At 68.3% G+C, this 20,603-nt stretch overlaps 2 protein-coding genes across 10 annotated transcripts in view; both read right to left on the bottom strand.

Moving 5' to 3' along the window:
• Positions 1–1,457: 1,457 nt before the first annotated feature.
• HGFAC (HGF activator) lies at positions 1,458–9,515 on the bottom strand. 6 transcript variants are annotated; one of them, XM_043906062.1, is made up of 14 exons: positions 9,132–9,502; positions 8,460–8,628; positions 8,202–8,298; positions 7,911–7,990; positions 7,247–7,369; positions 7,037–7,168; positions 6,753–6,863; positions 6,501–6,675; positions 6,215–6,300; positions 5,296–5,560; positions 3,565–3,704; positions 3,156–3,296; positions 2,915–3,063; positions 1,791–2,032 (listed from the first exon to the last, which is right to left on the bottom strand). In XM_043906062.1, the coding sequence occupies exons 1-14, from the start codon at positions 9,234–9,236 to the stop codon at positions 1,850–1,852; spliced, it is 1,956 nt and encodes a 651-aa protein (XP_043761997.1). In that variant the 5' UTR covers positions 9,237–9,502; the 3' UTR covers positions 1,791–1,849. The 6 variants fall into 6 exon arrangements, with proteins under 6 accessions (XP_043761992.1, XP_043761993.1, XP_043761991.1 ...); XM_043906059.1 differs by having other exon boundaries at positions 6,176–6,300; positions 9,132–9,501; XM_043906057.1 differs by lacking the exons at positions 2,915–3,063; positions 3,156–3,296 and having other exon boundaries at positions 1,458–2,032; positions 6,176–6,300; positions 9,132–9,262; positions 9,374–9,512.
• Positions 9,516–10,993: 1,478 nt separating this feature from the next.
• RGS12 (regulator of G protein signaling 12) overlaps positions 10,994–20,603 on the bottom strand; it is a 119,491-nt gene continuing 109,881 nt past the window's right edge. For all 4 annotated transcript variants that reach the window (XM_043906053.1, XM_043906052.1, XM_043906055.1 and 1 more), the window contains 3 exons: positions 20,337–20,490; positions 18,396–18,827; positions 10,994–11,460 (listed from right to left, as the gene is read on the bottom strand). In XM_043906053.1, coding sequence (XP_043761988.1) covers positions 11,234–11,460; positions 18,396–18,827; positions 20,337–20,490 — 813 coding nt within the window. In that variant the 3' untranslated portion in view covers positions 10,994–11,233. The remainder of the gene's footprint in view (positions 11,461–18,395; positions 18,828–20,336; positions 20,491–20,603) is intronic.

The raw sequence follows: 20,603 nt of genomic DNA, 5'->3' as shown, positions 1-20,603 counted from the left end.
GCTGGTTAGAGAGACGTGGAACTGCTTCAAGACCTGGGGGTGGGGGGTCCCTGAACCACAAAGGGGCGTGATCTACACCTTGGGAGGAGTGTGACCTTCAGGTAAGGGATCCGGGTGTACCCTTTGCTGGGATACCAGAACAAATCACCGTCCTGGAGGCCTGAAGTCCAAGGTGAGGATGTCGGCAGGGCTGGGTCCTTCCTGCCGTTGTAAAGACCCACTCGGGCCTCTGGCCTCGCCTGTGGACGGCTGTCTCCCCCTGCATCTCTTCACATCACCTTCCTTCAGTGGGTGTCTCTGCGAGCACGATTTCCCTTCTTACGAGAACATGGTCATATTGGATCAGGGCCCATTGCAACAATCTCATGTTAACATGACCTCCTCTCTGAAGACCTTCTTTCCAAATCAGGTCACATTCTGAGGTCCTGGGGGTTCGGACTCCAGTCTATGAACTTGGGGAGGACACAATCCAACTTGTAACACTGAGGTCACCCCAGAAGAGGGAGCCAGGGAAAACAGCACCCCAATCTCACGCTCCCCTCTCCCCTGACCTCCTGGTGGGCTCCCCCCCACCCGAGGGCACAGGCACCCATTGATGCAGCCCGTCGGGGTCAGCAGAAGGGGCACAGCATGAGGTGGGGAGGACTCCCTCCCTGACTCAGCACAGCTCGCTCCAGGAATGCAAGGTTGGCTTGACGTCAGACCATCTGTAGACGCATGTCACCTCTCTAACAGATTCACACTCCACACCCACAGAGAACGGGGTCGGGGAGCGCTCATAGCAGGCAATGGTGTGGGGAACCTGAAGCTACACAGCTCCTGGAGGCCGAGGACGGGCAGTCAGAGGCCCTAGGTCCACCAGCAGGAGCTGCTGTGCCTTCCATGGGACGGGGGTGGCCAGCACCAGCCTCTGCCACCCTGGCTGTGGCCAACATAGCGATTCCGGGTCCACCGCAGGCTCCGAGCCCCACCCAGCCCTGGGGCAGCAGGCACCCACGGAGGCCATCTCTCTTCCTCTGGCTTTGCCGGGGAGGCCGGGTGCCTTCCTGGCAATGGTCCCATCCTGTCCTGACAATTGTTCCCTGCCCTCCCAGCCTCCCCAGCAGCTGCGTGTGGCCACTTGACCCTATTTGGGCAGATGAGAGCGAAATGCAAAATCTGCTGGAGAAGGGGTCCCTGGGGAAACCCTTCCTCTCCTGATAAAAGGGGCTGTGGCTGGACTTCCTGCTACGGGAGGGAAGCAAAGCTCTCCAGCCCCATCGGTCAGGTCCGAACGCAGTCCTGACTGAGACGGGGCCAAGAGGCGAGGGGTCTGTGCCCACCTGTGTGCGAGACGATGGGGAGGGACTGGAAAGGACCTGACTGCCAGGCCTCCAGGGACGTCAAAAGGGTGAGTGGAGGGGGAGGGGCAGCAGGGGACAGAACGTTCTAGGCAGCAGTGGGAGCAGGGTGAGCAAGGAGCCTGGTCGGTTTCACGAACACAGGGAGGCCAGGGTGGCCGGAGCAGTTTGGGGGTCAGGGCGGGGCAGAGGAGGGTCTGAGAGCAGCCTGGCTGGGGAGAAGGTCCCATCCTGCATCCCTTGACCTGAGTCTCCAGGCCGTGGGGCCAGACCCCTCCTGATGGGGTCGCAGGCTCCCTTCTCCACTGAGGAAGGGCCACTGGGGTGCTGGCTCAGGGGGCCCCCCAGCCCTGAGGGCACGTCATCCACAAAGCTGGGGGGGGTCATGGCCTGGGAGGGAAGGCAGGGCTGGGGGGCTTGGGCAGGGGGAACTGCAGTGTAGACCCGGAGTCTTGGAAACATCTTTATTGGCAGCAAGAAGGGAATGGCGGGGGGCAGGGGGGCGGGGCTCAGGAGGAACTCGCAGGTCGCTTGGGGGGGCGAATCCGGTCGTTGATCCAGTCCACGTAGTTGGCCACGCGGGTGTAGACGCCGGGCTTGTTGAGCCTCCCGCAGCCGTCGCCCCAGCTGATGATGCCATACAGGTAGGCCACACCGTTCTTCTCGCAGGCCAGCGGCCCACCGGAGTCTCCCTGTGCAGAGCGACCCATCAGGGCCTGAGACCCGCCTGGAAACTGCCCACCACCCCTCACCCCAGCCTCCCGCACCCCAACCCTGAAAGTGCCGCCGCAGGGGTCCAGAGCTGCCCTGGGGTGCAGACTGTCAAGGTAGACCCCCAGCAGCCTGGGGGGAGCGGACGACACAGGCATCCTGAGTGAGGGAGCGGTCCTGCTTGCGCTCCCCCAGCCCCAGAGGAAGCGAGGCCTCCGGCTCCTGGACCACCGTTCCGCAGGCCCCGCCCTGCCTCCCTCTCACCTCCACAGCGAGCAGACCTCCTCAGTCTGGCTCCCCATCCACCCACCAGCTGGCACCCTGCTGGAAACGCCCTCTTCGCCACCTGGCAAACTCCTATTCATGCCTCAGGACAGGTGCAAGTGCCCCCTCCTCCGTGAAGCCACCCTTGACCTTCCACAAGGCACGTGCTGGACCTCGTGGTCCAGGGGCAAGCCCCCACACCCTTTGCCACTTCTCGGATGGGTAACCCAGGAAGAGCGTGCAGACCCTTCTGGGCGTGTCTCCCCACCTATGAACTGGGGAGTAAAGCAGCTTCTCCATCTCAGCCCTGAGGCGCAGCCCCCCAGCCAGGCCTTGGTAACCGGGCTACTGGGATCGGCAGACCAATCGAGCCCACTTGGAAGAACGCGGGGTGAGAGGGGCTTTGGCCTTTGGTGTCATATGGACATTCCTGCCCTTGGTTCGATGTGCCTAGGCTTTGGGACCCGGCACGGGTGAGCACCCATCCTGGGGGCAGCCAGCGACTGGGAGGTGGGCCTCCCGCCCCACCTCCTGGCTGGCCCTGAGGGTCTGGCCGCTCTTGGCTCTGAGCTCCGGGGCGGCGGGCTGCCCAGGCTAACCTGGCAGGCATCCGACCTGCAGTCGAAGTAGCCGGCACACAGCATGTTGGGGCTGATGTCGGCCCCATACACCTCGGGGCTGCTGCACTTGTGGTCCGCGACCAAGGGGACCAGCGCCTCCCGCAGCGAGGGGGAGTAGCCGCTCACGTCTGCGGGCCAACACGGGGTTGGGGGGGGGCGCTCAGGCTGGGTCGGGCCACCACTCCTGGGGGCACGACCCTGGCCCCCTGCCCGCACTCACTCTCGTCCTGGTGGCCCCAGCCCGCTATCTGGCACTTGTGTCCCGCGGGGAAGGGGCTGCCGGGCTCGGGCAGGCAGATGGGCTGGACAAACTGGGAGCGGACAGCGCAGCGCTCCCCTTTCTTCTCCAGCCGGATCAGGACTGGGCGGGAGAGAGGTCGGGGGTCAGCCGGCCGCGCGGGAGCCCGAGACAGCCGAAGGTGGCCACGGAGTCACATGGGGTGCAGCCCGCTGGGCCACGGGGCTGTGTCCTGGGAGGCCCAGGAGGGAACTGCAGGCAACCTTCCCCCTCCTCCTCACCTCCTCCCTCCCCCCGCCTCCATCTCTCCCATCCCTCCCGGGAGAGCCTGAGGACTCCCCCAGGCCTGCCTGGCGCCTGCTCCCAGCACACAGCCCCGGTCGGGCCTCACCAAGGTCGTGGTCACTGGGGTTGAACACGGAGTACAGTGGGTACGGGATGTACTTCTCTATGCCAAACGTCTGTGTCACGTCCGTCGTGCGGTTGAAGAAGTGCTGGCCCAAGACCACGGAGACGCTTTCCCTGGGGGGGCTGTGCGGCAGGGGCTGGTGGCGGCATGACCCTCAGGCCCCTGAGGTCGGCTCGCCCCTCCCCACGGGCACAGAGCATCCAGGAGACGACCCCGGGGGAGGGGGTGACACTGCGCAGGGCCTCCACCCCCAAACCCTGGGAGAGACCTGAGCAGGGGTGCAGCGGGCTGTAGTGTGGTGGGGCTTGGCGGGCTACGGACACACCCACGGTCCTGGCAGCACCACCTCTGAGACCAGGGCCCGCACAAGCCGGGGGCCTCTCGTGGGTCCAGGTGGGCTCGCTGCTGAATGGGGCCCAAGCTGGTGCAGGTCCGGGTTGGGGCACGGTTCTGCCCGGTGCCCCTGGCCTGGAAGCAGGCCTTCCTGTTAAGTCACCCACGGGTCTAGGAGCCTGAGCACTCCTCTCACCCAGTGACCCCCATCACACCTGCCCATTAACGCCCTGCTCCAGCCACCTGCTTGGCCAAGGCCTGGGACCACTGCTCTGGGGCCCTGGCCGCAGAGGGTGGGTACCTCCACCCAGCTGGGCCCATCCCTTGATGTGAGGAGAGCAGGCCAGCTCCTCTTCTCCAGCCTGTTAACCACCCCCACCCCACTGTGTACCGAGGAGGATCCAAGGGACGTTTCACAGGTCCAGCGGGGAAGTGGGGGGGCCCAGGCCACAGGCAGTCAGCACAGGGCTGGTGCCCACTGCCCCCACCCCCGCGGTGTAGTCCTTAGGGTGACTGGTGGGGGGGGAGTGCTCATTTCGGAGTCTCATGCAGCCAGACCCCAGCCTACCCCAAGCCCCTGACCCCTGGGATGACACTGGACCCCCCCTCTCCCGAGAAGAGCCCCTTCCCCCCAAGGCAGAGAATTTAGGAGCAGGGGATGGGCAGGCCTTTCCCGGCTCTGAGCTCGCTGCCCCTACCCCTGGGGTGTGGTCGTGGGCCTCTCACCCCTGACCCCGACCCTGGACGCCAGCCCCGGCCGTCCTTGCCCACCCGGAGGAGGCCCCCGAGTGGGCAGGACCTCAGGCTCCCCGGGCCCCTGCATGGGGCCACCTGCTCCTTCTGAGCAGAGGCGGGGCCGGAAGGGGCGGGGCCTCAGGGCAGGTCACGCCCACCGCCTGCTACGCAGCGCGCCGCCACGCCCCAACACGTCCCACCACGCCCCGCCACGCCCACCGCCCTGCCGCGCAGGCGCGTCGTCCCCGCCCCCGCCCCGCCCAGCCCAGCCCAGCCCCGCCCCGCCCAGCCGTGCCCCAAGCTCCAGACCCGGGAGCTCCCGAGAGAGGACCGTCCACCCGGACAGAGACTGGGGACGGCGCCACGGGGCAGGAGCGCGGCGGCTCTCGCAGTCTCCGGGCCCAGCACCGAGCTGAGCGCGGAGCCCCACCTGAGTCAGAGGGGCGACGTGGAGCGGAGGGACCGAAGGACGGGGCTTACACCGGTAAGGTGGAAACGCGCGAGTGATGCTTAGGAGCGGCGGGAGTGAGCGCGGATTGCTGGCGGTGGAGCCGGGACGCCGCGTGTGGGGCCGGGCGGAGAGGCGGGTGGTTGCAGGGGGGACACAGGGATGGATCGTGGACCCTGGGGCCCAGGGCCGCTCACCTGTTGGAGAAGCAGTGGGCGGCAGACACCACCCAGCAGGTGTGGACGAGACTCCCTGCACAGAAGTTGTTCCCGATGTAGATGGCGGCCAGCCAGGGATGGGAGCCGGGCAGCGAGGAGGAGCCGCCAATAATGCGCGGCCGCAGGAAGGTTCTCTTCTTGTGCCTCTTGCCACAGGTCTGGCGTCCAGCTGGCCCAGCAGCCGCGGGCCCAGGCAGGGTCAGCAGGGCCTCGGTGGGCGGGGGCTGAATCCTGGCAAGGGATTCTGGGGACACAGACCACTGGATCGCGCCGCAGGTCCTAGCTGTGTCCAGGATTCTCTAGGCCCCCAGTGGTTCACCGGCCTCCAGCCCAGCCTAGGCAGCTCCTCTGAAAGAGGACCCCAGCTCAGGCCCAGCTCTGCTCTTCCGGGCGGGGCACAGGACTTACCCTGAGCCTCAGTTTTCCTCATCTGCAGGATGGGGAGAACTGCACCTGATCACAGGCTTTGCGGGAGCCAGGGTGGCCCAGCATACCTGGCAGGGGTTCCTATCCCTTCCAGCAGCCTGGGACCGCAGAGCCAACCCGGGATGGGTCAGAGAGCCCTGGGGCAACGGGGCCAGAGGGCAGGCTGGCCTCTTGGAGCCACCTACCCCCCAGGGGCTAACCCCAGGGACACCCAGCTATCCGTGTCCGTGGGGACTGTCCGGGCACAGTGCAGAGTGCGTGGGCCCCCTGACCGCTGGTGCCGACCCACTGCATGCCCTTGGTCCAGCCCCGCTGTGGTGAGCCTCAGTCTCCCCATCTTTCAGATGGGCCCATGGTCCTCCGGGGAGAGGCGGCTGGGCATGGGGGTGGAGTGGGGAGATCCCAGTGGGGGTGGGGCCAGCCCGGTGCCCACCCTGCTCCTCCCGAGACCATCTCTGGCTGCTGCGCGCACCGCAGGCCGCCAGGCGGCAGTACTCCCAGGAGAGGGCGCTGTCCTTCACCACGTAGCACCAGGGCCTCTCGTCCTTGTCTGGGTTCCTGGTGGACAGGGACAAGCGGGTGGGCGGGGTCACGGCCCCTCAGAGGCAAGGGGAGGAGATGGGGACACCTGCTGGGGGGTGTTCCTGACCCCCCCAGCAGCTTCTGCTCCTGCAGAAGGTTCTGAGCTCCAGCCCCAGGCTCTGCTCCCTGAGCAGCCCCCCGAGCAGAGGGGTCAGGGCCGTGGGGACAGTGCTGACCGGCAGTAGGCGTGGGGGCCCAGGCCCAGGAGGGCCGCAGCGCCCACGGAGTCCACGTGCAGCTCCTGGTAGAGCAGGTCGGAGTTCCAGGCCAGGCAGCTGAGGCCTGAGGCCGCTGTGCTGGCCACGCCTCGATACTCCGTGCCTGTCCCCACGAAGCAGCGCTGGGCGGGCACTGTGGGCGGTGGGAGTGCGGTGAGCCTGGGCCATGGGCGGCGGGGGCCCACCCTGCTCCGAGGCCGGGCAACTCACCGATGTTGCAGAGCCGCCCGGCATAGTCTGGGGGGCAGGCACAGACGGTGGTGCCGGTGGCCACGATCAGGTGGCAGGAGCCCCCGTTCAGGCAGGGGCTGCTCAGGCAAGCTGCAGGGGGGCACTCGGGAGCTAGGCCTCAGCCCCAAACCAGGGGCGAGGGGGCGGGTGTCGGGGCCTGGTTCCCGCCCTGGTGCCCCTCTCTGGGTGGCCCTGGGAAGCCCCTTTCCCCGAGGGCAGGCTCAGTGGCGTGGCCCGCCCCGCCGGGCCGCGCCCTTGAGTACCTGTGTGGCGGGTCCCCTCGCAGCGGACCTGGCCCCCCGCACACTCGCACCGCTCCACGCGGCCCTGGTGCACGCGGGCCCAGCGATCGCCTGGCTCCAGGTACTCGTAGCGGCTCTCGTCAAAGCACTTCTCTGGGGGGTTTGGGGGGCACAGTGAGCTGTTGCTCCCCGCCCGTGGCCGGCACCCCGCCGCCCCGCCGCCCCGCTCACCTGTGCCGCAGTCCTGGCCGGTGAAGGCCGCGGGGCAGGTGCAGTGGTACGACTCGGGGTCCTGCGTGCTGGCGCATGAGCCCCCGTGGAGGCAGGGGCCGGAGGCACAGGGGTCCCGGGGGGCTGGGCACACGCGGGAGGGAGGGGGCGTCTGAGAGCCCCGCGGGCTTCACGATGCTCCCCGCTTGCTCAGGGCCTGCCGCCTTCAAGATGCCCCTTCTAAGGCTCCTCTAAGGCCCTGCAGGCCTCTGCCCTCCCCACCCCTGCCCAGCTCTCAGACCCCAGGCAGGTGGGCCTCTGACTCCACATCCAACACCCTGAAAGCCGGACCCGCCGCAGGCAGCACAGGCCCCTGGAGAGCCCTGGCCCCGGGAGCACATCTCTCCGTCTGCGGCCCTGTGCGGGGACCCTTCGAGCCCTGTGGGGCTGAGCCTGACCAGCAGGGGGCAGCGTGGCCCCAGCAATAGCCACAGCAGCTCTGTGGCCCCCAGAGAGGGCAGGACCCTGCCTTGTGGGTGGGCGGGTGTTCCCCACTCCCCACTCCTCCAGCCCCCAGGCCTGCAGTGGGATGAGCCGCAGACAGGACAGGACCCCCCACCGCAGCTCAGCTCTGACGCCCCCAGCAGATCACCCCCACCCCGGCTCCAGACGCCCGGGCACCCACCTGGGCGCCCCTGGGGAGCGGGGTCCTGCACACAGTAGCCCCAGGCCCGGTCCCGGTCGTAGTTGTGGGTCGTGGCACACCTGGGGGTGAGGTGTGCGCTGATGGGGGGGGGCGCCCACAGACCGGCTCGGTGCGACCCGACTCCCCACAGGGCGCCCTGGAGCGCTCCCCCGCTCAGGCCCTCGTTCGTCCACTCCACCTGCTGCGTGCCGGGCTCAGGCCGGAGTCGGGAGGGTGGAGGGCAGAGGGCGGGAGGGCCTCCAGGGCGGACACGGGGGCGCAGGGACCCACCACTTCCTGTGGGCGCTTCCCTCTGCAGTGCAGGAATGCAGCATGCGGCCGCCGTAGCGGAAGGGGAACCTGCAGGGCTGCCCGGCCTCGGTGAGCACTGTCGGGGTGGGGGGGGGAATGGCAGTCAAGGGCTCCCGCGCCGGATGCCTTCCGACCCCCATCACCCTCCCCACTCCACCCCCCAGCACTGCGGCGGTCCTCCCAGACCACCGTCTGGCGGTCACCCGCCGCCTCCTCCAAGAAGCTCTCCTAACGCACCTGTGCCCCCAGGGCTGTTGGAGGGGGCTCCCCTGGGCAGGGGGGTGAGCCCGCCACCAGGGGGCCCCTCTGCCTGGGGTGCTCCTGCGGCTGCAGTGCTGGGGGTCGCCGAGGTTACAAGGGTCACAGGAGTCACTGTGGCGTTGTGTCCTGGGGGCTCCCTTTGGCTCTGGGAAGGACCGAGAGGGCTGTGATGGGGGGTGTGGGGTGGGCCCCTCACACGAGGACCTGCCTCCATTTGCATGTCGGCGTCCTGAGGCCTCCGAGTGGGGACCAAGGGACACCGGCTGCAGCTGAACACTGTCCCTCCCCGCCCGCCCAGTCCAAGGAGCCAGGACACCAGCACCACTGCCATCCGGGCTTGAATCCTGGGGTTGGGGTCGGACGAGAGCAGCTGTGTGGCGTTCGGAGCCCCCCCCAACCTCAGGCACGTGGACCCAACAGAGGCCCAGAGGGCAGGGACCAGCCCCCGCGCCCCCGGGCGGGGAACCAGCAAGTTGGAGCCCCGGCGTTCTGTCCCCCAGGCCTGCCCAGCACGCCCACCTTGGCCCCCAAGGTCCTCTGTCCCCACGTTGGGCCCCTCACCCCGTCCACACCCTGCCCTGGCTTCGCCCCAGGGCCCGGAAAGGGCCCAGGGTAGCCGGTGGTCACAGTGCTGGGGTCAGCGCTCACCCTGGCAGCCTGGGGCTGCGCCCCGCGAGGCAGCAGCAGCAGCAGCAGCAGCAGGGCTGGCCCGGGCGAGGGGCAAGGGCCGGCGACCCGGGCCCAGCGCCCCATGGCTCCTCCTGGGCTGGCGTGAGGAGCTGCGGGACGCGGGAGCAGGGTGACGGTCAAGGCCGCCTGCAAATGATTAACCCTGGCTGCCTCCCGCGCCGGGAGGCCCGCACATCCGCTGTATCTGCCGCCCGGCTCACCCTGCCTGGGTCAGCGGTCCCCTCTCGCCTCCGCCGTGCTGTTCCTGGACCTGACCGCGTCCTCCAGGCTCGGCACAGACGCCTCCTCCGGGAAGTCTTCCAGGATGACGTGGAAGGAAGGGGCCTGGGCCCCCCATCCCAGCTTCCGGTCCCCACCCAGCCACCACTGTGTACTTATGAGCTGTACCAACCAGAGCAGCTGTACGTGCTGGGCCCTTTGGTGCAGCCCCATGGCCGCCAGGAGGCCCGGCGCAGAGGAGCGTGTGCGCGTTGGGCTGAGAGTTGAGGACAAGGCCCCGGACAGGGACCTCTGCCGCCGTCCTCCACAGCACTTCCGTCTGTCCCCTCCCAGGGAGAGCCTGGGGTGGGGCCTCCCGTGCAAGGGGAGCAGGGAGGAGGCCTGCCCCCAGCACCCTGCCCCCACAGCTCCTGGACCCACAGGCCTCTGGAAGCCCAGGACCAGGACCACCCAAGACTACCCAGGACCACCCGTGCCATCCCGCCTCCCCCCTCCCGAGCCCCTGGCCAGGCACGCAGGCCCACAGAGAACCCAGCTTGGGGCCCTGCCCTGGTCTGGGGGCACTTCGCTCCCTGACCCGTGAACGAGGACAGGGTGTTGCCCCCCAAGACACGGCTGGAGTCGTCGCCCCAGCCGGCCTGTGGTTTGTGACTGCATCCGCGGGCAGAGCTGCTTGGGGACCCGCTTCGGCAGTTTGAGGGGGTCACAGAGGCCAGGGGACCCCGATCCCCATGAGTCAGCTCAACTGCCGACACGGGGCGGAGGGAAGGGCTGGCCCAGAGGGTTGGCCTGGCACTGCAGCCGCCTCACTGTGCACCCCCAAATTGCCCTCTCTGGGCCCCCGTTTGCCCTCTGTGTAGAGAGAGGGAGCACAGAAACGGGGGCACCCTGCTTGGCAGGCGGTAGGCGCCGGGCCTTCTTCCACACGGGCACTCTCAGGCCCAGCTCAAGGCACAGCCCGCGGCCCTGGGCGCGCCGAGGCTTAGGGCCCTTCTGCAGACCCGGAGCGCGTCTCCTGGGGCAGGGCACTCAGCACGGGCTCCATCCGCCCAGGAGCCTGGGCCCGCAGCACTGTCTCTGCCTTCCTCCACCCTGTGCCCTGCCCGCGGCCTGGCTGCCACCCTGTCCCCGCCCCCCCCCAGGCCCCAGCCTCAGGGCCTTTGCACAGGCTGCCGCCCTTTCCCAGGCCTTCTCTGGCAGGCAGGGCTCCCCTGACACGGTCACTGCAGCCTGGCCCTGCCAGACCACTTGTCTACACAAGGCCGGGGGCAGGGGTTCGGGGCAGGGTGGCCTGAGGGGTCCCTGGGCCGAGCCCCGCCCCCACTGGCAGCCGCCCCAAGAGGACGACCCTGCGGGGCCCCTGGCAGACGGCGTGGAGCAGACAAGATGGGGCCTGGACGTCGCAGGACCTCAGCCAGCTGCCCACACGCTGGGCCCTGCACCCCCCGAGGTCAGCCTTGTCTCCCTGCCTGCCTCTGACCTCGCCCCCCTGAGCCGGTTCTCCCCAGCCTGTCCTCGCGATGTGCCCGGGGCCACGGGGGCCACGGCTCCCTGGGGACAGGGCCTCTGCCCCCGGACCCAGCACGAGGCTGACAGTCGGGTCCGCACTGACACTTTATTGCGGGAAGGCTGGGCTCCAAGCAGCAGGGACCGGACCACCAGCCCTCTGAGCTGGCCCTGGCGGGCCTCTGAGGCCAGGCCCCTGGGGGCGGCTGACCTGGCCTGTCCGAGGCCCCCGATGGGGGGCTCAGCTGCCCCCTGAAGACCACCACTCTCCACGCACATGTCCCAGCCGGCAGCCTGGGTGCAGGGTCCGCAGAGTTGGCTGGCGGGCGGCAGCCTCAGACGAAGGTGGCGTGGTGCGGGCTGGCCTTGGGCTTGGCGGGCCCTCCGGGGACAGGGCTCGGGGTGGGGCGGGCCGACGTTGGGGCCCCGCCGGCCCGTGGCCTCCAGGGGGCCATCCGCACCCCTGGGACGCTGCTGGCCGGCCCCGGCGGTGCACCAGCAACTCGGTCCATGTCCGTGACTGTGCTGGCCGGGGGGCGTCGGCTGCCACGGGCCCCGCCTGCTGTCACAGGGAGAGGAGAGAGGCTGTCACCCGCCTGCCCACCCTGGCGGGAGACCCCAGCCGCCCTCCTCGCTCAGACCCTGCCAAGGGGTTCCCCGCACCAGCCCCGCCTCCGCCCCGTGCGTCCCAGGGGCGGTGACCTCTGCCCTGCGGCCCCTCGGCCTTTGCTCCTGGGAGCACTCAGCAGGCACCCCGAGGAGGGTCCCAGGTCGAGGCGGGTAGCGGTCTCCGGGGAGCGGGCAGGGGTGAGGGCAGCTGCGATCCTGAGTGCTGGGGGTGGGGTCTGGAGGTGCTGGGCCTGGGAGGCTTGGGGTGCTGGGGCCAGCGGGGCCCCTCGTCTGGCAAGGGGACACCCGGGGCTCCCTGTGCGGGTCCAGTGCAGCCAGGAGACGGGACAGCTTACCCACCTAGGGCTGCCCACCCAGCTGGGCCCCGAGGCGGGGCAGCTCCCCGCCGCCCCCCACCGCCCCTTGTTCTCCTCCCCAGGGTGGGGGGCTGCCTGCAGCCGAGGGGCATCGGGGAGGTGGTCGTGATGGGGGCTCCAGAGAGACGCGCACTGCTGGGCTCGGGAGCACGGAGTGCTGGGTGGGGCTGTCGCAGACGGGCCGGACACTGGGAGCAAAGCCCTCCGCAGGCACTCGGGGTCTGCACCCACGGGCCGCACTGCTGGCTTCTCAGGGCCGTGGCCCCCAGGCCAGGGTGGGCAGGGGGCCCCCGGGGCCCTCCTGACCTGGCCCTGCCGTGGTCCACCTGCCGGGCGCCCCCCCTCCACGCTCTCCCGCTCTGCCAGCAACACCGCAGGCCAAGCGCCCCTTTCTCCAGCCTGCTCGCTGATCGGAGCAGCCAGGCCCTGACTCCAAGTTCCCCCTTCACCCCCAGGAGCTCCAGGCTGCCTGGGACTGCCTTGGAAGCTTCCAGACCCTGGGGTAGGCAGCCACACCTCCCCGCCCACCACCCCAGGCGGTGGTCACTGCCGTTGTTGCCCTGGCTGGTCCCGGGTGGAGCCCCAGCGGGACAGAGTGAGGTCCCCAGGAGCCAGGCGGGTGTGGGCAGGGCACAGGGCACTGGGCGGGCCCTCAGCCTCAGCCCCGACACTGGGCTCCCCAGGTTCACCCCCAGGACAGGCGCCAGGCTCAGGGACACAGGCGCGACTCCAGACCCCGGTTGGGCCAGGTGTAGGCGGGACGCAGCGTGTCTGGGGTGGTCTCGGTGAGCCTAAGAGCAAGGACCCTCCGATGTCTGGGGTGCAGGGGAAGACACTCCAGCCCCGGCCCCCCGGTGGACAGGCTGGAGGAGGGGGCTCCAGCTCAGGAACACAGGGTCCCACTCCCCTGACCGCCCCTCCCCACCTGCGGGGGAGGGTGCAGACGGCTCCTTCTGCGGACCAGAGGCCTACGAGTGAGGGGGGGTGGCCGCGGGGGTCTGCACCTTGCTTCCCCAGCTGCTCCGTGGCCCCCAGGACCCCTGGGGCAAGTCTAAGCCAGAGGCAGGGGCCCGGCGTCCTCTGACAGAGGTGGCAGAAGGGACGCCCACGGCGGATCAGCCTTGCGCCTCCCAGGGGGGCTGCCCAGCCACACGCGTTCTGCTCGGGCAGTGTGACGGTAGGGGTGGAGAGCATTTGCAAGGAAAGTGGCCTCTCCAGGGCTCCCAGGGTCCAGCGGAGCAGCCCGGGAAAGATGCTCCTCCCAGACCATCAGTCCTTTAGTTATTCAACAAACATTCCACTTGGGCCTGTCACGTGCTTGCCAGTCAGCCCCCCGGGGGCCAGGAAGCCATGGGGTGGGGCTGGCCTGCCCTTGGATCTGGGGCGGTGGGGACGGGCGGGGGTGTGCTCCTCAGCCGCTGGCCCCCACTTGGGGCACCTGTCTGGAGCATGAAGAGGCCTGTGAGCCCACACACACCACGTGACACGGCCCGATCCTGTCCAGCCCCGCTCGGATGGACCCGCCAGGAGGACAGAGGCTGGCAAGCAGGGTGGGCCCAGCCGCGGGCTTGGGATGGGTGCGTCTCAGGAGGGCGGCTGCAGTCCAGGCTCCTCCCGCCACCCAGACTTGCTCCTCCGAGGCAGCGGCAGCCCCAGGCCTGTGACTCAGTGTCAGGGGCACAGCCTCTGTGCCAGGGCCTGCCCATGGCAACTGCTCTCCCGGCCTCCCCGTGACCCTCCTGTCAGGGGGCGGAGCACAGAGGACCCCCCACCCCCCACCCAGAGCTCAAGGGCCACTTCTTCCAAGGAAGCCGGGCTGCCCTGTACACCAGGCTCACTCCTGGCACCAGCTGGCCCGAGTCCTCTGTCCAACATCTCCCCAGACCCCACACGTGGGGCCAGAGCCGGAACTTCACTGACCACCCCTCGAGCTGCCCCAGGGGTCACAGGCCAGGACCCCTGGCCGACTGGATTCTGTGCTTCTGACTGGCACAGCCAGCCCCTCCCTGGGGGCCCCCTGCTGGACCCCTCACAGCAGCTGGGACCAAAGAGCCCCTCCTGGGACCCTCCGGGCAGCTCCTAGCTAGCAGCTGATCTGCTCTGGCCCTCAAGGCTCCACGTCGGGAGAAGGATCCTCCTTTGGGGGGCCGGCGGGGCTCCCGACGGCCTTGGTGCAGCCTGACCCCGCAGCCACCCCCAGGGTCATGGTCTGGCCTCAGCCTCCAGACCTGCTGGGCCCTTGCAAGGCCCCCGCTGGCCCTGGGAACCCCATCCCACTCAGCTCCCTTCCACGGAGGCTGCCTGGGCCCCCAAGGGCAAGTCAGGGAACAGCCCAACTGAAGCCCTGATTCACACGAGGTTCCCCCCACCCCAGCCCCCAGCGTGTGTCTGTGATGGGGTGGGGGGTGCCTGCTGCAGGTGCCAGGTGCCAGGGCTGCAGCCCATGGCAGCACAGGGCAGGTTGGGGGGCCACACGGAACGCAGGCGGGCAGACCTGGGGGCGAGGGTGTGGGCAGGGCTGCCCCAGCGGAGGTGGTGGAGGTCGTATTACCAGCCACCAGCGTCCCGTGGCTTCCACTGGGAGAGACCCAGAGGTCAGGTGGCATGGCACCTGCGGGGCACTCAGGGTAGACACGGAGAAGGGGACGCGAGGGGGACAGACATGCAGCAGAGACCCAGGGCCAGCGACCTGAGTGGCCAGGAGGACGGAATTGTCCTCACCCATGCTGGGGCCATGTTGGGCCAGCTCGGTTAGTCCCAGGGAGGCTGGGGAGCTGGCCGGGTGGAGATGGGAGCCTGGGACATCTTGTGGGAGGTCCGCTCAGGTCCGTCCTGGCCAGGGCAAGGTCGGGGTGCTGTGCTGGAAAGGGGGTTCTGGATACAGCCCTGGCTGAGGGCTGCCCTCCCGGGACCCCCGAGCACCCACGTGTCCCTGAGAAAGTCCAGCAGCCGCCCCGTCTGCCTTGGAAGGTAGGTGTGTGCGGTGGGGGTGCCCCTCTGCAGCCCAGATGGAAGGGCCAAGCCACTGCTGGAGAGGGGACGGCTGAATGGACAAAGTGCAGAGGAGGTGGCCGGGGCGGGAGGCACTTGGAGCAGGCACACGGGGCTGGGCTCCGTGCTGGGGAGACCTGCACAGCTGTCCCAGGAGGCCCTGACGTCCTGGGCGCAGGTAGCGGCCCGCTGTGGAGCCAGGCGGGCTTCCCTGGTTGTCCGCGGCCCAGGGCTCCCGCCTCACCTGGGCATTAGCAGGTGAGACATACCAAGGCTGTGGCTGGGGGCCCAGGCTGGGGTGGGGGACGGGCGGACAGGGGCAGAGGGGCTCCTGGAACCCGGGGCCACCCCGAGGGCACGCGGTCTGGCCGCCTACACTGCCCAGTGGAGGGCGTGGCCCTGTCTGCCTGGGTGACGCGCCCCGCCCCGGTTTCCATGGAAACCGATTTACTAGGCCACAGCGACCCCTGGCGGGACGGCCACGTGGCAGCACTTCCTGGATCCGCCGAGAAGTGACTGCGGGCCCCTCCCGCTCTGGGGACTGGACGTGCCTCTGGGGGCCCGGGACTCGGTGCAGGGCTACGAGTCCCCAGGGCAGGGGGCTTCCGCCCCGTCCAGTGCTCCTCGGGCTGAGCCCCCAGCGGGGCCAGGATGGTGGCGAGGGCTCCTCGGGAAGGGTAAGGGAGGGCTCGACCCCTGACCCAGGCCCCACCGCCCAGCGCTGCCGGGCAACAGGAGGGGGAAGCCTGCCCAGCGCCTGGCGGGGGCAGAGGGCCCGTCCGTGGGCAGAGCGGGCGCGGAAGGACACACTTCTCTCAGCCCAGCGCCCGACAGCAGGTCCCACAGGGTCAAGCCCGCACCCGGGTTATGGCACCCCGCTGAGCGCTCAGCCGGGGGCAAGGCCAGGACCCACCCCGCCCGACACCTGGGGGCAACGGGGTGCTGGGCCGGGCCCCACCAGTCAGCGCTGCAACGGCTCCTCTCCTCGGCCTTGAACACCCTGCTGTCTCCCTGGGAACACAAGGCCCTTCGGGGTGACTCCCACGCCCTCGCCACACCCACCCACGTGGACAGGGGCGTCTCGACCCCCTGAGCCCTCTGCAGGGCCCTGGACAACGTCTTTGGGCCTGACACTTGCTCCATCGGGGCCAAGGACTCATATCCACACCCAGCCGATGCTCCCCGGGACGGGACGTGCCCACCACCTCCTGGGGCTTTGCTGGACACCAAACAGGTTAACAAGACCAAATCCGCGGCAGGCCATGCGGCAAGGCCGTGCCCTGCGTGGAGACCACGCTGGACACGCGTCCGTCCCAAGGGCTCTGACAGGCCTCTGAACGTGGGCGCTGGGGACCGAGGCCCACCCTGACGAGACCCTCTCCTCGGGGTGGCACAGAGCTGGCAGCCCTGGGTTCCACATCTCACGGCCTGGCGGCATGGCCGTGCTGCCTCTCACCCTGGACAGAAGGGTCTCCATGGCCACCCTCTAGGAAACAACTCACAGTACCTATAACTGGGGACGAACGCTGCCTGAAACCTGCCAATGGACCCCAAGAATAAGCACACTGGCCTAAGGGTGCCCACAGTGCCCCCACTGGCTGGGGAACCCCCGGTGCTGTTCTGAGTCACCAAGGTGAGCCCAAGGCTCACGGGAGGAGGGGAGGGTCCCTCTGGTGAGCACCCCCTAGGACGCCCAAGGAGGCAAGCATCCAGGGCCCCCACTTCGCTGGGGGCTGGGGGGCGGTGGGGGTGGCCACGGTGGTCAGGAGTAGCTGCCGGCACTGGCCATGACCTGGGTTCCTACCCACCAGTGCACGGGGGTGCGGGGGTGGGGATGGGGCTCACATGGCCCCAGCAATGTGCCGGGAGATGCAGGGACCCACCCGTCACCCTGCCCAGGCTCAGGAGCGAGGGGCAGAAAGAGGCCCCACTGGGTAAACCGCGTGGGCTCGATGCCCGAGCGGAGTGTGGAGCTGGGGAGGAGGTAGCTGGACCGCAAGCAGCCAGCACGCCTGCGCTCTGGGGTCACTGGGGGCGAGGCGGAAGGATCCGGCTAGGCCACCTCACCCAGCAGCGCCGGCACCCCCCACATTGAGCCATCCGACCCCTAACCCCAGGGCTCAGGGAGGGAAGAGCCATCCCCCGCTGCCCCCCTGCCGTGCGCTGTGTCTGCCCGTCCAGCGCCCCCTCCCCAGCCACACCCCCCTCATCCCGCCCTCATGCAGCTCTCTCTGCAGACACACCCGAGGCTCCCAAGTGTATCTAGAGTGGTCTATTTTCAAATGCCAGTATATTAAACAATGAATTACACGAAAATGTGCAGTGTTTGCCATGGATTAAAATACACCTATCGTTTTCTAAAGAGAAAATAGGTTTTCAAATGAAGGAGGAAAGACTTTTCAAGCAGTCCGGTGGTCAGACGCAGAGTTTATTTCTCCTGAAGGAGCACAGACTCAAAGCACAGATGCAGCTGCACGGTGTGCAGGGGATGGAAGGGGAGACGGCGTCGCAGAGCAGGCCACATGCGAGAAGGAAGGCCCTGCCTGGTCCCCGCGGGGAGCCCGCCCACACAGCCCCTTGTCCAGAGCCGGCACCCCGCGCACCGAGCCAGACCACCGCAGCCCGGGGTCCCCAGAGATGCGGCTGCAGGTCCCGGAGGACCCATCCCAGGCAAGACTCAGGCAAAGGGGGCCTTCCCGGCGGCGGAGAAGCCCACAGTGAGGAGCCGCCCCGCCCGCGGGCCGGGCACGGGCGTGGCCCTCGGCAGGCGGGCGGAGTGCCCCCTGAGGCCCTTCTCCACGAGGCCAGGGGCCTCCCTTCCTCAGCCAACATTCGTGCGTCTCGGGACCGGCTCACGTGACACGTTCACGCTTCCGTTTGGACGAACCGTGCTGACCTCCCGGGTCAGGGAACCCCAGGCCCACGGGCCCCCACGTGCTCTGACCGATGTGGTGAGGGGGAGCAGCCCCCCGCGGCCGGACCTGGGGGGTCACCATGAGCCTCGGGCTCTAAGCCACATAGGGCTTCTCCCACTTGCTCAAGACAAATACTTTTTTTTTTCAGTCTTGAGATTAAAATACTGAAAGTGCTAGCGATCTAGATTGTAAAAATAACACACATTTTTCAGAAATCCCCAGGGCCTTGCTTGGTGGCATTACTGCCCCGAACTGGGGAGAGGCACAGCGGGGCGCGCCAGGCCCGGTGGGGGCGCCGCTCATGAGCGCCCCCCACAGGAGGCCTCCTCCTTGCCCGCCGCCCCCTCCCACCGTCCTGGCCACTCTCCGACCTCAGCGGCGCTGGGCCCTCTCAGAGAGGGCGGGGGCAGCCAGGACAAGCACGGTCACCGAGGAGGAAGCACGCTGAACCCTCCCTCAAGAGACTCCGGGCGGGGGATTCACTTCCCACCGCCCTCTCGTTTTAATTGGAAACTGTGTGGACAACGCCAGCGCCGGGCGGATGGCACGGGGCCAGCGGGAGGAGGGCAGTCAAAGGGGAGCAGGGGCAGCGCGCCCGCAGGTACCTGGTCTCGGAGGTGCGGCCGCGTCCCGCGGGGTGGGGGGCGGCGGCAGGAACGTGCTGTTGGGGCTGCTGATGTCCCCCTCCCCCGTGAGCGTCAGGTCGGCCACGTGCTCGCCCTCCTCGGTCTGGACGCTGCCGGCCTCCACTTCCTGCGCCGGCGGGCTAGGGGTCCCGGGGGCGCCGAGGGGCAGGCTGTCGCCGGAGCCGGGGCTGCTGGCCGGGCTTTCTCGGGGCCGGGGTGCCCGCTCCTCCCCGTGACCCGTCACAGGTCTCGGGTCGAAGGCCTTGGCAGCGGCTGAAGGTGAGGGGGCGAGCCCTGGGGGGCTGGGGGGCAGACGCAGGAACTCGGGCAGCACGAGGTCCTCCTTCCTCAGCAGCCCGCGCTGGTCGTCTGCTCTGCTGCTCTGAGCTTTGGAAATGAGCTCAAAAAACTCTAACAAGAAAACCCACAGTGACCAGGTTTTAGAGCGGGTCCCCTCCGGCCCACGGGCAAGCGCGCGGCTAGAAGTTCCGTCCAGCTGCCCCGGGCCTTCCCACCCTCTAGTCTCCAGCCAGAGCCCGGGAGGCTGCAGGTCCTCCCTGGACTGGCTCTGAGTGCCGGGGCAGCAGCCACCTGGTTCCCTTCTGAGCAGGAGGGAAGCTGCTGACCAGACGCCACGGCCTGACAGAACCAGGAGCCCAGGTGTCCGGCACCCGTGAACCCGCGTGCGGGCGTCCTTGGGCACCACCTGGGCCTGTGAGCAGTGCCTAGCCCTCGACCCCCTCCCGCTGCTCCGGGACACCCGCCTGCGGCACCCCTGGCCAGGTACTCTAGCTTCCTGGATGCCCCCCAGAGCCCTTCCTGTTCTTGAAAGTGGAAGTGTTAGTCGCTCAGCCGTGTCCGACTCTTGGTGACCCCACGGACTGTAGCTCCCCAGGCTCCTGTCCATGGGATTCTCCAGGCAAGAATACTGGAGTGGGGTGCCGTGTGTTCCTCCAGATCGTCCCCACCCCGTGGTCGATCCGCGTCTCTTTTGTCTCCTGCACTGCCAGTGGGTTCCTTTTACGGCTAGCTCCACCCGGGAAGCCTGTTCTTACCGGGGTGGGTTCTCAGCTGTAACTCGAGTCCACCCTCCTGGGTAGACGGTGTCTAACACTGAGCCTTCTTGGGGTTATAGCTTAGCTAACTAAGGTTACAGTCTTAGCTTCTGACCAACAAGCAGCCTGCAGCCTCACACCTGAGGGCGCTCAGAAGGCGGGCGCTCAGAAGGCGGGCGCTTCGGCGCGGGTGCGGCCAGGCAGCACCGGAGCTGCGACGAGCCGGCCGAGCGGAAGCGCTGCCGGGTCCAGGGCAGCTCTAAGCCGAGCTGCTCCGAGCGCTTCTCTGTGTTACTGGCTTCTGGAGGGAGAGCTTCCCGCCTCCCTGTCTCTCACGCGCTGCCCTCCTCCGGCCTGCGGTCCCGGGGCAGCGCGGGCGGCCGGCCCCCACGGCCTGACACACAGCGTCCCCTCCGGGCCTCTGACCAGGGCGGTCAGCGAAGTCAGGGCTCCGCCTCACCTGGGACCCGCCCCCGCGAGGACCCGCCCCCCGCGAGGACCCGCCCCCGGACGAGGACCCGTCCCTGGTGAGGACACGCCCCCTGATGAGGGCCCGCCCCCTGATGAGGGCCCGCCCCCTGACAGGACCCGCCCCCCGCGAGGGCCCCCCTCCTGACGAGGACCCGCCCCAGGGACCCTGAGACCACCTGTTGCAGCCCCAGGCCGGGGCTCCCTAACTCCTGAAAGGCCCGGCCCTCTGTCTGAAAACTGGGGCTTTAGTAAGGTTACACCGACAGCTGCATACCCACACGGGCGACTTCTCAGTGAGAAGGGGTCACAGTCACCCCGGCGGCATAACCCAGAGAAGGGTCTAGGGATCCTATGCATTCACGAAAAACGTGCAAGTTTTAAAAAGTACACGTACCCTCTGCTTCGTCCAAATTAATTTTCTGATATTTTTTTTTCCCAATCTTTGCAATAGATTCTTCTCTCTTTGAAAGCCGGGGCTCCCTAGCATTCTTCCCATTTTCTCCTTTAATTTTAATAGAATTAGACTTGCCTAGCGTTCTCTCCTCTCCCTGCGTCAGAAGGAAAGTCAAAGTTCCACTCACGTTGCAGACACGATAGCACGTTCATCAGTTACATAACAGGGGACTTGGAAACACAGACTGCACGGATTTGGGCTTTACAT

This window comes from Cervus elaphus, chromosome 6 (genome assembly GCF_910594005.1).
Source record: "Cervus elaphus chromosome 6, mCerEla1.1, whole genome shotgun sequence".
In the NCBI taxonomy this organism is placed as follows: domain Eukaryota; kingdom Metazoa; phylum Chordata; class Mammalia; order Artiodactyla; family Cervidae; genus Cervus; species Cervus elaphus.
Note: the sequence above shows the minus strand (reverse complement) of the source record. Positions and strands in the feature narration are given on the sequence as shown.